The 17287-nt window shown below is 52.6% G+C and overlaps 2 protein-coding genes across 11 annotated transcripts in view; one reads left to right on the top strand and one right to left on the bottom strand.

The window, feature by feature from the left end:
* The window catches only part of trip6 (thyroid hormone receptor interactor 6), an 18210-nt gene extending 11383 nt beyond the window's left edge, over positions 1-6827 (bottom strand). The window contains exons 1-2 of one of the 8 annotated variants that reach the window (XM_088911449.1): positions 6710-6827; positions 3227-3276 (exon numbers count right to left, since the gene is read on the bottom strand). The gene's annotated coding sequence lies outside the window, so the exon portion shown is untranslated. The other 7 variants (XM_088911446.1, XM_088911448.1, XM_088911447.1 and 4 more) reach the window with 7 other exon arrangements.
* bcl6b (BCL6B transcription repressor) overlaps positions 5788-17287 on the top strand; it is a 25730-nt gene continuing 14230 nt past the window's right edge. Inside the window, exons 1-2 of one of the 3 annotated variants that reach the window (XM_088911445.1) lie at positions 5788-5833; positions 17083-17159. Coding sequence is in view for 1 of the 3 variants with exons in the window: in XM_088911442.1 (XP_088767568.1) it covers positions 13022-13044; positions 17083-17159 (100 nt within the window). In the remaining 2 variants the exon portion in view is untranslated. Of the gene's footprint in view, positions 5834-12992; positions 13045-14331; positions 14477-17082; positions 17160-17287 lie in introns of those variants that run through there. The other 2 variants (XM_088911442.1, XM_088911443.1) reach the window with 2 other exon arrangements.

Below are 17287 nucleotides of genomic sequence, written 5' to 3'. Positions count from 1 at the left end.
CACGCCCCCCCTCTCCCCCCCCCCGATGTCCCATGCCGGCCAGGCGACCCCGAGACCAGCGCCAGGAACCCCCCCGGCAAACCGGCGGCGCACCAGAGCAGCGACCTTGGACGGCTCCACGCTCGGCTACGATATCGCCTCAGACTTCGGACTGACGGGGCAACAGCAACAGCGCCGAGTCAGCGCCCATCCACCCGCGGCCACAGGAGCCCACCGCGACCCCTCCTCGTTTTCCTGCGCTTCTACTGCGAGACCGGGTGGATGCTGCACACTGGTGGGGGAGGGGAGTCCCCATTACCTGTAAAGCGCTTTGAGTGGAGTGTCCAGAAAAGCGCTATATAAGTGTAAGCAATTATTATTATTATTACTGCGAGACCGCATGGGAGCATCTGCGCATTTCAATCAAACCCTTTTGCAGGACACGAGGTACAGATACAGCACAAACACAGCAGATCCACAGCAGGGCCACAGGACCAGTAACCAGCTCCGTGGGCGCATCACATTAGACCATCGACTCTGACACCTCGTCGCCGGGGAAGACTGGTTACCTTGGCGTCTCCGCTAGCAACAGGGCAGTCAAACGATTGCTGTGTCCCCCCGTGAAAATACTGGATCGCGTCCATTTTTGCACAAGGGGAAATTCACGGTCTCCCTCCCTCTTCATCCCTACCAACAAGACGCTCCGCTGGATGTATGCCGAACATCGTGGTGCTCGTCCCCCTGGTCCTGAAGGCTGGGAACCAGGGCGAGGTGGGAGGGGGGGAGGGGGAGGGCACTGCAGGAGCTCTGCTTCTGTGGCTCTTCTAAGGCATCATCCACCACAACTGAGCTTCAAAGGGCCAGTCAGAGAGACCTCACAACAATAAGAACTGCCTCGTCAGCACTGTTTGGAAGGAGGGATGGTGGATGGTGTGGCTGTCCACACCTCTTCTTCCGGGGAGGAGGGTTCGGGGAAAATTTGAGGGGGCAGGCCCGTTTCAGGACAGGTTTCTCCTCCCTCTGCCATTGCCACCGGCACCTCAACCATCAGTCCCGCCTGATGACTTTTTTTTCCCCATCAGAGCACAGACAGTGCACCCTCCTGCACACGAAGCTGGCTTCTCAAGAGCTGCAAGTCGGCAGGCACGCAGTACCTTAGCTGTGCCCACTGCACTAGACTGCCCTTCCTGCTGGGATCCCCCCCTGGGTGCTCGAGGACTCCTGCCCTCAAAGCCTCATTACCCCAGTTTCCAAGCGACAGGCCTCTAAAGGGAACACAGTTCCTGAGCGGATAGCCCCTGGCAAATCTATTTCCAGGCCCGATCGGCTTACACCTTCCCCGCGATGCCCTCTCCATCTCTCTCCAGGCCGACATGAGCGTTAATGCAGTGTTGCGTGACGAGCGCATTCAGAGAGAGGGCACCTTGCAATCTGATCTCTCGCCCTCTGCCTGTCTTCACTCTGCCTCTAAGGTAAGGGATTAGGTCTTAGCAGTGCTTCTGGCAGAGCATACCACGTGTAAGCAGTACCTAAATCTGACAACAGGTACAGGATTCACAATATCAGTGTCAGTCACATAATGTGGCTCCTCCAATGTGCATCATTACAGGAATTTAGTGCCAACTGGTACTCGGTGCTTTGATAATGTGCAGCAGGAATTTGACAATTAAGGACTAGTTGCACTACAGCTATGCAATGCAGTGGATCAGGATGGCCACAGTTTGAGAAGTAGGTCTGATTGTGTGATTGCTGCTGTTATGGGCAGACAATGACCCTGAAAGGCAGTTTTGTTTACTGCAGGACATCATCCACCTGAGCATCTCAGCAGCCAACAGGAGCTGTACTTTGTCAGTACTTGCTTTGGTCTTTGACCTTGCTGGTGAGATTTCTACAGAATTGAGTGCCAATTTAAAGTTGTGCCTTGTTACCCTTAATGAGGTTAAAACAAGAAGAGAATTTTGCCAAAATATGGGAATAGTCAGGTGTGAGGGTGTGTGTGTGCTGGTGAATTCAGGGTGAGGTTGAGAGGAGAGGGACAGCAGTGGCTCTAGCAGTGTGTACAGTACAGTCAGGTGTGAGAGTGTGTGTGTGCTGGTGAATTCAGGGTGAGTGTGAGAGGAGAGGGACAGCAGTGGCTCTAGCAGTGTCTACAGTACAGTCAGGTGTGACAGTGTGTGTGTGCTGGTGAATTCAGGGGGAGTGTGAGAGGAGAGGGACAGCAGTGGCTCTAGCAGTGTCTACAGCACAGTCAAATGTGGCATTTCATTAACAGTATTAAAGTATATGAAAGGATAGGTTTCTTTTACAAAGATCCATGTGCTTTTGTAAGATGACTTAACATTAGTTAAGCTTGGCATGCAGTAAACATTACCAACAGGTGAACAAAAGGTTACTAATCAGACTTCTCCAGATATCAAAATGAACACAAAGCTGTCAGTGCTTAATTTCTTATATTTACTATATGGCGAATCTATCAAGTTTTTAAACCAACGATAGCGAAGGAAATTCCCATTTTACTAGACTGAAAATGTGTAAACTACTCCCACGGCTGTCTCCACTAAAGTCTACGTTTAAAATCAGAAACTAGTTTATCCTAAAACCTATGTGCCCTAAATATAATCTCGACACTTCACTCCACTAAGGTCTACGATTCAGTCAGAAACGTGTTTATGATGAAAACCAATGGTTCCTAAATATAATCTCCGCACCTCACTGCCCTATTAGTAATATCAGGAAATCTGAATCACTGCAGCCAAGCAGGCACGGCACGGCACGCCACGCCGCCCGACCACATGCAGACACCGACCACGCAGGCACACTCGAGCCCGGCGTCAGCTAGGCCCGACGCAATCTCATTACGTAAAAGGCGAGTTAAGTTCAAAGCAATAATAATACTAAACTTGCTTTGAGAATGAGTTAAGCATACAAACATAGAAACCGCCTCTATGGGCACAGCTGACAAGGGAAAAATATCGATGTGATTGTAATAAAGAGTCGAGCCCAAGGCTGCGCTCGATTACCAGTGTTTTTAAAATTGATTCAACCAGTTGCGCTCTGACCCGCCGGGGCTGTTTTTCGTTACAGTATTTACAATTTCTTGTGCGCCGTAAAGGCACACGGCTACGTGACGCCTGGGTCTATGCATCTAGTCCACGTCTTCTGTCAATAAATTATTTTTTTTAGCAGCAACGGGAAGCGTTTCTGCTAACCAGCCGTAACAAGAGTTAATCATTTTTGAAAGTCTTACCTTAAAAAACAAGTCCCTCCTTTTCGTTCTCCGACTTCTTTATTATTTCTCTGCAAAAGAAAGATATACACGATATTGCCTCCTCTGTCTTTCAATCATTTGGGTCATCATGAAAAACCTTTCAATAGGACAGTTATTCGGTGTTTTTGGAGCAGCTAGTTTGCATTTGCATTGCCCGATTCCAATAAACTGGGATTTCGTTTTTAAAGTGCATTGTTTATTCATAACTGACCAAGACTAAATGTTGGATTTTTTAAAAAAAGAGCGATTTCCCCTCACATGACAAGTTAAGATCAGCAACTTACTAAACGCCAATTCTAAAACGAGTTTTATTTTCCCCGGCACGTTTCACTAAACGTCCCCTTTCCAAAAGCTCCTAGGCGCTTGCTTTCGTTCTCAAGACACTAACCCGACACCTACTCCGTCTTATCGTTTTTCAACCGCAGGGCTTGCAATATAAATAAAACTTCTCTCCTTTTTTTTTTCCTACCCCGACTTTGAAAGTTTTTTTAAGGATCCTGCCTCTACTTTCCAGGCCTATTTCGTCACCGTTATCCAAGTGCGTGACGTCACCGCCCTGAGACGTGGTTCTGTGGTCGAGCTGGGTTGCTACTGTGGACACTGACAGGCCGAGGGTGTAGCTACCCCGTGCGCCAAAAATGAGCTTTACATAGAAGACAGAAATTCATAAACAGACTTAAGTTTTTTTTGTAGCATCATGAAGGATATAACCGAAGCCATTTAGGGTGTTAAACCGAACTGAATAGCTATATACGATGATACTTTATTGCCCGATTTCTCAGAAAATTGTTTTGAAGGCATGGGATGTTTTACACACACAGAGGCTTACAAAAAACATACAAACACTACACGAAAAATCAATATAACATGACATAAAAGACGTCAACCCATACATCAGTCATTACACGTCCTTCCCACCGGAATCTGCACAGCTTCCTGGCCCACGATCACCCTGAGCCTCGATAACTGCACACTCCCTCTTCACTGTGCACACAACACTCATCGCACTCGCCCAAAGACCAACGCTATGCTATTGATCGAGTCCTCTGAATGTGGGGGAAAGGCATTGCTCATTTCGTTAGGCCCGCCGTGAGGGGGGCGGGACTCTTCACGCAGAACGAGCGAGGGGTCAGAGGAGACCCCACCAGCCGGCCCCTGTGCACCCCGAGTGTAAGCAGCTCCGGAGCTCTGCTCTCGGGGCCGCCCTGCTGACTGAGAGCACGTCCTGCTGAGTCTGGACATCTCCGCCTTTTGTTGCACAGACCGACTGTAATACCAGACGATTAATCGACACACTCTGTTCACACAAAATCTGACAACTGGTACAATAACAAACTGCAACCTGTGGAGCAAGTAAATTTGTTGTTGTACTTTATTGCAAGTATAGTTAACATCTATTTTCAAAGACAGATTGTGATCTACGTATATTCTCTGATATAAACAGTCCTGGGAGCACCATCAACCCAGCCCTACTGACAACTCGTTCACTCCACTGTCACCGTGAAATAAACGCGAAACCATCTTCAATAATCACCTCATTAAAAAAGGTCTGAACCTCACAAGATCGAACCGCTGCACCCCAAATTAATTTTGTGTGTGTTTAACAGAAAAAGGTGGATGGATTAGCACCTGTTACAGAACTTGAATATTACAGCTTCGAAAATAAAATGCGCCATTGACAGTTCCGTCAACTGCAATATGGCGCAGTATTTCTAAACGTTTTGCAACAGAACCCTTGTTCTTTTAAATCCCTTGATCCTTCACGATTGTGAATTAGCACTGTTAGGAGTTTTTTTCTAATTTATAGTACTAAAAAACCAAGGGTTTTGCTTAAAATCGGTTTACTTCTTCTTATGGGGCAAAAGGCGTCTTTTGGATATCATGTGTGGATACCATCCAGGTGAAATTAAATTTCGATGATTTTGCTGGTAGCCCCACACGCCGGTTTGACAAGTCATTACGAGAACAAGAAGAGAAATCTATCTGCGTACTTTCACATTCCCCACGGCGCGCACACACACACAAACCACCGCACAACCCACGCGTCACTAAAAATACACTGACACCCAAGTCCCGTAGTACCAAGATCCGAAATTTCCCCGAAAGACCCCCGAACTGTACGAGAAACGCCAGCCGACCCCCGAACAACAGCACTGAGAGTTTAAAATTACATCAACCTCTGCCAACACGCTTCTGAGAAATTGCGCTGAGATCAGCGTGTTTACCCGGACAGGGACATGTGACATTCATTTTAAGCAGGTTGTACTACACAAAGTGAAGAGAGGGGTGCTTAGGGGTGAAGGGGATTAAGAAACTTCCCCCAAAATAACTTGTCTTTTGGCGATAGGCGTGAGTCGCTTTCATTATAGGCTTTATTACAAACTTTGGGTGAAAATGAAAAACAGAAACACTTTAACGCTGATCTGCCGTGACAAGAAAGTAAGGGCACCCCTACGGCTGGCGAGAGTGTGATGCGCCGCTACTTGGATTCTCAGAATTGAGCTCTGGCTGTTTCTTGGAATATTATTTCCTCAAAAGCCGGCGAGGCAGCTGGTTCTAGGAAATTAGGCCACGCTGTTTAACCAGGTGATGTATCGCTCCGTCTCTGTCTATATAACATGCCCTGTCGCTTTGCTGTAGTCCTTGTAAAACACATCTTGGCAGAACGCAAACGAGCTGAACTGGGGAGCACTGTATTTTGTTACAGTTCCAATTATTGGAGAGGACAGAACTGAAATCAGTTTTCGAAGTTTATTTGAATGTCTCTTACTTTTTTTTTTAATGATGCTGCTGTGTGTTTGTGGGGAATCCGGCGGTTTAGAAAGCGTCACAACTTGCAAGTTTGTTACCCGACTTGTTTCTGTTGCTAATCTCGAGTGGTTAACTGTAAGAAGGCGGGTGTCCTTCATTAATTGTTTTTACCTGAAATATTCTGGCTGCCGCTGAGAAATACACAGAACTTATTTTTAATGTTTTTGTCATTTTTGTCATTCTGACGTTGTGTATTTTTTTTGCGAAACGCTCGTTACGTTTTCAGTGACGCTTTTGGACGTCCATGCAAGTTGTGGTCTTTGCAAGAGGAATACAGTAGAGTCAGGTGCATGTCTGCCTGGGTGATTTATATATTTATTTTACTGGGCTTTGATGCGTTTTTGTCAACAGAAAGGGTGGCCCTGTACATAAACATAGACTTGTTTACACATTTCCGAGGGCATTGACATACGAAACGTTTTATTCTTTTTTTATTTCGTATGTCCGGGCTTCTAAGATGAGCGAGGAGTCTGTGTTTACTTAGTCCTATATCTTTTTCACAAATCGTTCCCGTTTACCTGCCTTGAGTCGAGACCGTAAGGTTGCTCCGAGCTAATCGTCTGTGCGACTTTATCCCTGTCTCGGTCCCTCTCTGCTCGCGTTGCTCACGGTATTTACAGCAATCAGACGACATTGCGAAAGCGCACTGACCTCAGATACTCTCTGCACAGCCGCGTCTCTCCGATCTGGAAGACCGCCAAGCGCGCCGGAGCGCCCGGCCTCCTTGTGAGATTGTAGTGGAGAGTGTGAGGAGGCGCTTTTATCGTTTGTACCGCAGACTGCCGATCGCGCACTGAAAAAACCACGGAGCTACTGGAAACGACGCCACTGAACTGACAAGCCGTGTTACAAAAACAAAATCTTTATTTTTGGCAGTCTAACTTCGCCACGGCTCGGTGTAATTGGTCTTTCCCCCCCCCCACTCGTCTTGGAGTTTACTCCCACACTGCAGTCCAGCAGTCGCAAAATATGCAGCAGCTGCTGAATCTTTAAAACTGAATTAACCACTGAACTACTGAACACACTGCAGCCCGGCGCTCTCACACTGTGCCACTGAACACGCTGTAGCCTGGCACTCTGACACTGAACACACTGCAGCCCGGCACTCTCACACTGAGACACTGAACACACTGCGCCGCGGCACTCTCACATTGTGACACTGAACACACTGCAGCCTGGCACTCTGACAGTGAACACACTGCAGCCTGGCACTCTGACACTGAACACACTGCGGCGTGGCACTCTCACACTGAGACACTGAACACACTGCGGCATGGCACTCTGACACCGAGACACTGAACACACTGCAGCCCGGCACTCTCACACCGTGACACTGAACACACTGCAGCCCGGCACTCTGACACTGTTACACTGAACACACTGCAGCCCTGCACTCTGACACTGTTACACTGAACACACTGCAGCCCTGCACTCTGACACTGTTACACTGAATACACTGCAGCCCGGCACTCTGAGACTGAGACACTGAATACACTGCAGCCCGGCACTCTCACACTGTGACACTGAATACACTGCAGCCCAGCACTGTGACACTGAACACACTGCAGCCTGGCACTCTCACGCTGTGACACTGAACACACTGCAGCCTGGCACTCACACACTGTGACACTGAACACACTGCAGCCTGGCACTCTCACACTGAGACACTGAACACACTGCAGCCTGGCACTCTGACACTGTGACACTGAACACATTGCAGCCCAGCACTGTTACACTGAACACACTGCAGCCCGGCACTCTGAGACTGAGACACTGAACACACTGCAGCCCGGCACTCTGACACTGAACACACTGCAGGCCGGCACTCTGACACTGTTACACTGAACACACTGCAGCCCGGCACTGAGACACTGAACACACTGCAGCCCAGCACTCTGACACTGCAACACTGAACACAATGCAGCCTGGCACACTCCCAGTCCCTCAGCTCTAACCCCCACTGCCTCACTCCCAGTCCCTCAGCTCTAACCCCACTGCCTCACTCCCAGTCCCTCAGCTCTAACCCCCAGTGCCTCACTCCCAGTCCCTCAACTCTAACCCCACTGCCTCACTCCCAGTCCCTCAGCTCTAACCCCACTGCCTCACTCCCAGTCCCTCAGCTCTAACCCCCAGTGCCTCACTCCCAGTCCCTCAACTCTAACCCCACTGCCTCACTCCCAGTCCCTCAGCTCTAACCCCACTGCCTCACTCCCAGTCCCTCAGCTCTAACCCCACTGCCTTGTTCCCAGTCCCTCAGCTCTAACCCCCAGAGCCTCACTCCCAGTCCCTCAGCTCTAACCCCCACTGCCTCACTCCCAGTCCCTCAGCTCTAACCCCACTGCCTCACTCCCAGTCCCTCAACTCTAACCCCACTGCCTCACTCCCGGTCCCTCAGCTCTAACCCCACTGCCTCACTCCCGGTCCCTCAGCTCTAACCCCCAGAGCCTCACTCCCAGTCCCTCAGCTCTAACCCCACTGCCTCACTCCCAGTCCCTCAACTCTAACCCCACTGCCTCACTCCCAGTCCCTCAGCTCTAACCCCCAGAGCCTCACTCCCAGTCCCTCAGCTCTAACCCCACTGCCTCACTCCCAGTCCCTCAACTCTAACCCCACTGCCTCACTCCCAGTCCCTCAGCTCTAACCCCCAGAGCCTCACTCCCAGTCCCTCAGCTCTAACCCCACTGCCTCACTCCCAGTCCCTCAGCTCTAACCCCACTGCCTCACTCCCAGTCCCTCAGCTCTAACCCCCAGAGCCTCACTCCCAGTCCCTCAGCTCTAACCCCCACTGCCTCACTCCCAGTCCCTCAGCTCTAACCCCACTGCCTCACTCCCAGTCCCTCAGCTCTAACCCCACTGCCTCACTCCCAGTCCCTCAGCTCTAACCCCCACTGCCTCACTCCCAGTCCCTCAACTCTAACCCCACTGCCTCACTCCCAGTCCCTCAGCTCTAACCCCACTGCCTCACTCCCAGTCCCTCAGCTCTAACCCCCAGAGCCTCACTCCCAGTCCCTCAGCTCTAACCCCCAGAGCCTCACTCCCAGTCCCTCATCTCTAACCCCCAGAGCCTCACTCCCAGTCCCTCAGCTCTAACCCCACTGCCTCACTCCCAGTCCCTCAGCTCTAACCCCACTGCCTCACTCCCAGTCCCTCAACTCTAACCCCACTGCCTCACTCCCAGTCCCTCAGCTCTAACCCCCAGAGCCTCACTCCCAGTCCCTCAGCTCTAACCCCCAGAGCCTCACTCCCAGTCCCTCAGCTCTAACCCCACTGCCTTGCTCCCAGTCCCTCAGCTCTAACCCCACTGCCTCACTCCCAGTCCCTCAGCTCTAACCCCCAGTGCCTCACTCCCAGTCCCTCAGCTCTAACCCCACTGCCTCACTCCCAGTCCCTCAGCTCTAACCCCACTGCCTCACTCCCAGTCCCTCAGCTCTAACCCCACTGCCTCACTCCCAGTCCCTCAGCTCTAACCCCACTGCCTCACTCCCAGTCCAGCTTCACTGCTCTGCAGACCTGCTCTCCCTCCTTTCCTTCCCAGTCTCCGCCTCTGTGCCTCTCCAGCCCTGCCGGCCAGCGCTCTCTCCCTGTGCCACCTGCTGAGGAAGTGACTCAGGAGGAGATGACTTTCCTGTCTTTCATGCAGAGGACGGATGCTGTTGCCAAGGAAGAGTCGCGTTCGTGTTTTTTTGCGAATGTTTTGTTTTTGTTTTTTTTTTTCCATTTTTCCGAAACAAAAGTAGATCTCCGTCCTCTCCTCCTCCCCTTTCCCCTTTCTCCCTTGTGGAATCGCTTCCCCATCTCGCCATATAAGTACAAAATCCAGATCAGGAAGCCGTGTAAAGGGAAATTCTGCTTATTTGGTTTGTTTATCCGAGTGCTTTGCTCCGGTTGTTGCTGAAAACCTGGAAGAGACCTACGCTGGGCTCAGGCCGGTCTGGCTCGGGCTGTGGTGGCCCGCAGTCAGCCCTGGTGGGCAAGGGGGTCAGAAGATTCGACTCTGGATATGTGGCATGTTGTGTGTCCTCCACATGCGTGGCTGTAATGTCAGGTCACAGAGTGGCAGGATGGTTAACGGCACCCTTTCACACCTGCAAGGCTCTGGGTACAAGTGCCCCGGCCACCCTTCTGTGTGGAGCCTGCATGTTCTTGCTAGATTTGTGTTGAAGGTTTGGGGGGGGGGGGTGGCGGCATAGAGCTCCAATCTTCCAAAGACATGCAGTCAAAGTTGTCTCTCCCCCCCCCCCCCAGTTTTATCTCGATCAGAAAAACAGCTGGTTTCCCCTCCTTATCAACTGTGTCCACATGGGACAGTGTAGAGAGAAGGGGTACAGGGCATAGGCCTGGGAGCTCACACTGGCGTCGGGAAGGTGTCACCTGAGTGCCAGTTCTAGGTCATAGTGTGGCGCGGCGCAAACAGCTCTGATTGGTGGGTGTGTCAGAGGAGCGCGCGCAGTGCAACCATTCGACCTGGTCGTTTGTGATCGTGAGCTCTGTGTCCATGGCCTTGGTCAGGTCGGGCATTTAAATGATGGATGCTATAAAAGAACACACTTCCCAAAGTTGACCTCGAGTCCGATAGACCGGACTGTCCAGCTCTAACTGGGATTCTAACAGCCGGCACCGTGACCTTTCACCTTTCGTTCGGCTCCCAGCACTCCCACCCTCTCACTCTTCCTGTCTCGTTCTCCCTTCTCCCTCTCCCTCTCCCTCTCCCTCTGCTCCTCCGGTTCCTGTGCTCACAATGCCTGGAAGCTGCCTAGACCTGCTGTGTTTGTTTCTTTTTCTCCTTCCATAAAAGAATTGAAAAAGTAATTCCACACGCTCTCCTGCAAACATAGCGCACATGCTGTGTGCTGTAAGAGGTTTTTTTTCTGCGTGGGTCATACAGTACGTTTGGTCATTTCATTCCTAGGCTGGATCTCTATTTTTAATGTGTGCAATTCCATGTAAGTGCCAGAAAACCTTAGCCAGCTGCTGCATCACCCTGCAGCTCACGACTGGCAGCCCCACTGAAGCTGAGCCTGGCCAGTACCTGGATGGGAGACCTCCAGGGAAAGCTAAGGCTGCTGCTGGAAGAGGTGTTAGTGGGCCTAGAAGGGGGCGCTCACCCTGCAGTCTGTGTGGGTCCTAATGTCCCAGTATAGTGACGAGGACACTATACTGTAAAAAGGCGCCGTCCTTCAGATGAGACATAAAACCGAGGTCCTGATTCTCTATGGTCATTAAAAATCCCAGGGTGTTTCTCGAAAAGAGTTGGGGTGTTACCCCGGTGTCCTGGCCATATTTCCCCCTGTTCTTTACCAGTCTTGGCTTCCTAATAATCCCCCTCTCTGAACTGGCTTCATCACTCTGTTCTCCTCCCCACTGAGAGCTGGTGTGTGGGGAGAGTACTGGTGCACTATGGCTGCTGTTGCATCATCCAGATGGGGCTGCACACTGGTGGGGGTGGAGGGGATCCCCATGACCTGTAAAGAGCTTTGAGTGGAGTGTCCAGAAGAGTACTTTATAAGTGTAAGGAATTATTATTAGTATTTGTAAAAGCACTCGAAATGCTCAAAATCTCTCTAGATTTAACCCAGAGGCAGACACCCTGAAATGACTAATAACTAACTTATAAGGCTCAAAGACCACAGCTAACTTTTCATCTTTAGCTGCTTTTGCAGATTTAGCCCAATAAAGACAGCATACCGCGCTCAGACAGAGCGTGATTGGACAAGTGAGATCAATCAGAGCAGGTGTCTCAGTCCCAGTCCTGCAAGGATTATTAGCCCGCTTCCAATCGCTCACTTCTGAAGACATGCAGCGTCATCATCGTGACCAGTTAAACAGGTGCTGCATTCAGTTAAGAGAATTTCTAGATTAGCTTCTTTAGATTAGCTTCTAGAGAATTTCTAGATTAATTCTAGATTAGATTCTAGATTAATTCACTCCCAGAATTAGGAAAGCATCTAAATTTGAATCTGCAAGACTAAATAATAATAATAATAATTCATTACGCTTATACAGCACATTTCTGGACATTCCACTCAGAGCAGTTTCCAGGTAATGGGGACTCCCTTCCACAACTACCAATGTACAGATGATGCAAGAGCAGCCAGAGTGCACCAGTACACTCCCCACACACCAGCTCTCAGTGGGGAGAAGAACAGATTGATTCAGCCCTGGGATTTTTAATGACCACAGCGAGTCGGGACCTCTGTTTTACATCTCATCTGAAGGACAGCAGCTTTTTACAGTTTAGTGTCCCCATCACTATTCTAGGGTTATTAGGACCCACACAGACCACAGGTTGAGCGCCCCCTACTGACCCCACTAACACCTCTTCCAGCAGCAGCCTTAGCTGTCCCAGCGGGTCTCCCCTCCAGGTACTGGCTAGGCTCACAGCTGCTGAGCTCCGGTGGGCTGCCAGCTGTGACCTGCAGGGTGATATGGCTGCTGGCGCGAGCAGGTCTGTACTCTCTGGTGCAGAGGATGGAGAAACACGAACGAGAGAATTGACGCCTTTTCTGCGATTTTATGAGGACTGAGCCGCGTTAGTCTGGGTGGTGGGACATTGACCGGAGGATTTTCCCGACCTCCCTCTGGAAGCTCGGAAGCCTACTGACACCGAGGAAAGCGCCACCAGGAAGCCAGGATCAGGGCTCTACGCGTCCTTTCTGCGAGTAGCCCGGGTGATTCCAGAGCCCGCCGGATTTTGGGGGGCGTGCTGGGGGTTCCCATTGTTCCGGCACATCTGTCTTCGTCTGTACTTCTTGCGAGGGGGGAGTGGGAGGGCTGCGGTTCAGTCTTGTTTTCCCGTCCAGAGTTCCTGTGATTTTATTTTTTTCCGCCCTACTGCAAACCTCCCCCCCCAGTCCCGGTCAGCCCCTGTGCTCCTGGTCCACCTTCCGTCCCGGAAACCAGGCGGAGCTCCAGACAGAAGGAACCGTAAAAACACTGGAGGCTTCATCACACCAGCAGGTCGGAATGGAGCTGTGCCTGACAGACAGGTCGAGTCTCTAAACCCGTCATTCCGCTGCTGTATCGAGGAGACTGTTCTGCTTGTCTGGTTGTCTGGCCCATTTGCAGCTCATTGAGCTGAGAATCTCATTATCCAAATGTTTTTTGGTATCAGGTTCAATAACATAGCTGGGCTGCTTGTTCCACACTCCCACCACCCTTTGTGTAAAGAAGTGCCTCCTGTCCTGGCTGGAGGATCTCATCCCGCTGTGTCTTAAGCTGATACCCTGGCTTCCCTTCAACAGCATTGCTGGGCAGCTTGTTCAGCACTCCCACCACTTTGTGTGTAAAGAAGTGCCTGCTGTCCTGACTGGAGGATTTCATCCCTCTGTGTCTTGAGAGAAGCCAGGGTATCGGCTTCAACAACATGGCTGGGCAGCTTGTTCCACACTCCCACCACCCTCTCTGTAAAGAAGTGCCTCCTGTTCTCAGTCTTAAATGCACTTCCACATACAGTAGTTTCCACTTGTGTGTGTGTGTGTGTGTGTGTGTGTGTGTTCGCTGTTCTTTCTGAAGGTTGCCATTGAGAGTTTGTCCGCGTCTTTGAGAAGTTTGAATACGTGTAGCAGGTCCCCTTGTAGTCTTTTCTGCTCAAGACTAAAGAGATCCAGTTCCTTCAGCCTGACAAATCAGATCCTTCCCTCGAGCCCTGGGGCATATCCGGTTGCTCTTCTCTGGGCTGATCCCAGAGCAGCAATGTCAGCTCTGGAACAGGGTGACCAAAATTGTAGACATTATTCCGGTTTCACTTGAAAACCTAAGGCTGCGTTGGAAGCAAGCACGCAAAGCCGGTGTTGTGTTTTCTGAAAAGCAGCCGCTACCGAGAGAGGAGTGTGTGCTGTCGCCAGCACCGCCCCCTCTCCCCCAGGCCCTAGTGGAAATCCAGGTGCTCCCACTTCAGCCGGCTTCCCTTTCCTCGCCACGGGCCGGGCGGGAGAGGGTTAGGAGTGGGCCGGTAGCTTTCCTGACCAGGGGATATTTTTTTCGAAAGAAAAACAGAGAACTGTTTTCCTGCCATTGCTGCAACACACACACACATATATAAAAAAAAAACAAGGAGACCTAAAAATACAAGAGGCTCAGGGGCCTGGATCTTTCCTGCTGAGCTTCCTGCCCCTGCGTGGGCCGCGAGGGAAGGGGAAACGAGAGGTCCTGGCTGCCCTGCGCTTCCTGTGCGACGTTATATAGAGTCCCCCCCCTCCCCTTGTCCCTCCTCCCCGCTCCCAGCCGCCCCTCTTCCCTCTTCCAAAGAGCGAGGGCGAGAGAGAGAGACGGACAGTCGAGGCAGGCACTCGAGGAGGCTGGTCCAGCTCCTGATCCTGGGAATCGGGTCTTGGCACAGGCCAGCGGGCGGCTGGATCTCGCTCAGCGCGGCCCGGTCCGGAGGACGGGCGGGTCTCCGCTTCGTCCCTGCTGGTCGGGGTGAGTGGTGCCGGTGAGAGCAGGCGGGCTGCGGGATGGGGCGACCCGCAGGGCGGGCGTGCCGGTTCCTAGACCTCGGGGGACCCTGCTGAGCCAGGACGGGCTGCGAGCCTCCTGTCCCCTGCTCCAGGGGTCCTGCGCTGAGGCTGCTGTTGTTCTGGGGGTGGCGGGCAAGTCCGATGGCCAGGCGGGATGCGCTCCGGGCGGAGGGGAGGCTCCGGCGGGTGAGAGCACCCGAAGGGACCTCCAGCACGCGTGTCCCGCCGAACCGGGGGCTGAACCGCCCCGCGTGCCGTGGTCAAGCCGAGGTCTTGCTCAGCGCTGTAGGTCATCCACCCCCCGGCCCCCCACCCAGGGCTCTTTGGGGTGAAAGGGGTTCGAGGATTGGTGGCTGGCAGGCTCGCTCTCCAGCCTGGGCATCTCCTCCCTCTCGGAGGTGAGCCGTCCGTGTCGGCAGCGGGAAGGGTGAAGCAGAATGAAGCAATTGTCGCGTCAAACGGTGGTTCTGCGTGTTCAGCTGTTCTCGGTTGTAGTGAATTGTCCCAGCGTGAGCTCGGCCCGTGCCCCCGTGCTCCCCTGCGGCGTGAGCTTGGCAGGAGGCTGGGAGGTGGGGCGGGGAAGGGAGAGTCGCCTGCCTCTGGCGCCGTTTCTGGCTTCTCGGTGTGGAGCTCTTCATGGGGTGAGTGTGTGAGTGTGTGAGTGTGTGAGTGTGTGAGTGTGTCAGTGTGTCAGTGTGTCAGTGTGTCAGTGTTCCTGGGGTGAGCCTATCCGCACGTGTGTGTGTGTGTGTGTGTGTGTGTGTGCGCTCCTGGGGTGAATATGTGTCTTTGTGAGCCTGTGTGTGTGTGAGTTGCAGGATGAACAGTATCTGTGCAGTGGGTGAGCCTCTGGTCTTACTGCAGCCATTCCTGCAGCTCCCACCGCAGTGAGCACTGTTAGTACTAAGGCTGTGCCTGTGACGGCCGCCGGCAGATGGGTCAGTGGCGGGGGAGGTCTCACTTGACCCCAGCAGACAGGGAGCACAATCCTGAACAAGTTTCAGGACTTTGATTGTTCTTTAGTTGTACTCAGCGTCACGGTTTAACCAGTGGGGTCTCTTCTGTGCTGCTGTGCTATCGTGTCTGGAAGAAAGGAGGGTTTGCAGTTAGGTCATCCGCCCCCCAGCCCCACCCAAGGCACCAGAATGCCAGTTTTCCGTCCTGCAGTGCCCAGCTGTCGGGTGTGTCTGCTGGGGTTAAGAAGGGTGGAGGAGGGCGACTGTGGTGTAAAGAAAGCAGGGGCTGCCATGGGAAGCACCTGGCACGCCCACCGTGCCCGCGCTGCTGCAGGAGGGAGAGTGGGACACGGAGCTGTGTTCTGTCCCCAGCGGAATCCCTCTGTCTCTGTTGGGTTAACCAGTCCTGCAGGTCCTGAATGTGTCTGCCAGCATTCAGGGTCCCTTCTGAGCTCCAGGTTAGGTGGTAACGAGCGCGTTAAGGTCATGAGGAACTGAACTGGAACGAAAACTTTCAGACACACCACACTATCCAGGTCTGCAGGTTGGACCACCATGGTTTGGGCAGTGAGCCTAGTGTCCCGGGAATCAACCAGTCTGAGATTTCAGTCAGTTACTGGGGGCCGGTCACTGGGCCCCCCCCCCCCCCCCAGTGCTACTGCTCTCTGATCAAGGGCAGGAGTTCGGGTTTGGCCAGCAGCTCCTGTGAACCGCTGAGGCACCTGTCAGCCTGTAGCAACGTCAAGGAGAGAGAGAGAGAGACGCATGTGGTTCCTCCAATCAGTGCTCCCCCCTCTGTCTGGCGTGGAGCACCTGGTGTGACAAACTGGGGGGGTGGGGGGCGTGTCCGTGTGGCTCGATCGGTCCTGGGAGCGGGAGATCTTCACAGACAGAGCAAGTGGCGATGCCAGACCGGGCTGCTGTGCACTGAAGACCCAACCCGTCACACGGTGTCCCTGCTCTCTCCCTCTGCGCTGGGACAGAGGGCTGCAGAGGCAAGCCCTGCGCTGGGTGGAGTGGATCGGGAGTTTCTGAGGTCTCGAATGGAAGAATGGCCCCTCTTCTGCTCTGGATTTTAAGACAGTCGAGGACCCGTGATGGTTTTCTCATGCAATGGGAAGATAAAAGCGCAGAATCAGCACACATGGTTCGAAACCGGGGTTTCACCTAAGGCTGGCTGATCGATGTCGCAACTGCGCAATGACACTCTCACCAAGGGGTGTGTCAGGAAGTGTGCTTTCCGTGTGTTCAAGTGGGTTTTTACTCTAAGAAGGTCCATGGTGTTTCTCTCACCCACATTACAATTTAAAGGGGTTCATTCAAAATAAGTCACGTACTGTATATTTAGTACTGTATATTTAGCAGGGTCTCAAAACACTCCTATGCTAAATATGATTTCTTGCTTTGTTTTAGATGTTTAATGAAAATCAGTGTTAAAGGAGGCTGTTTGCAGGGTGAGGTGTCTGGACGTCCTTGCGTCTCCTCAGATATGCAGAAGCTCGAGCGTGATCGATCAAGCCAGTGTCTTGACCTGCGCCCTGGGACCGGGTCAGGAGCGCATGCCTGTCCGGTGAGGGGCTCTAACGAGTGCGTGCCCGCTGTCGCCCCCTAGGTACGATTCCCGGGAGCTGGTCTCGCCCGGCGGACGCCGCCAGCCGCGTGCCCCCTGCAGTGCCAGCCCAAGCGCAGGTGAGTCGGCCCCGCCCGGTAGCGGTCAGATCGCGCTCGCCGATCGGTTGCGTTCAGCAGCTCCGTTCTGCACTGCTGTCGTACCCCTGGCAGCAGAGCTGGGGAGGATCCAGGGTCTGACATCACTG

Source organism: Atractosteus spatula, chromosome 3 (assembly GCF_055471065.1).
Source record: "Atractosteus spatula isolate fAtrSpa1 chromosome 3, fAtrSpa1.hap1, whole genome shotgun sequence".
In the NCBI taxonomy this organism is placed as follows: Eukaryota; Metazoa; Chordata; class Actinopteri; order Semionotiformes; family Lepisosteidae; genus Atractosteus; species Atractosteus spatula.
The sequence above is the reverse complement of the archived record's forward strand: the minus strand, read 5'-3'. Positions and strand labels throughout refer to the sequence as shown.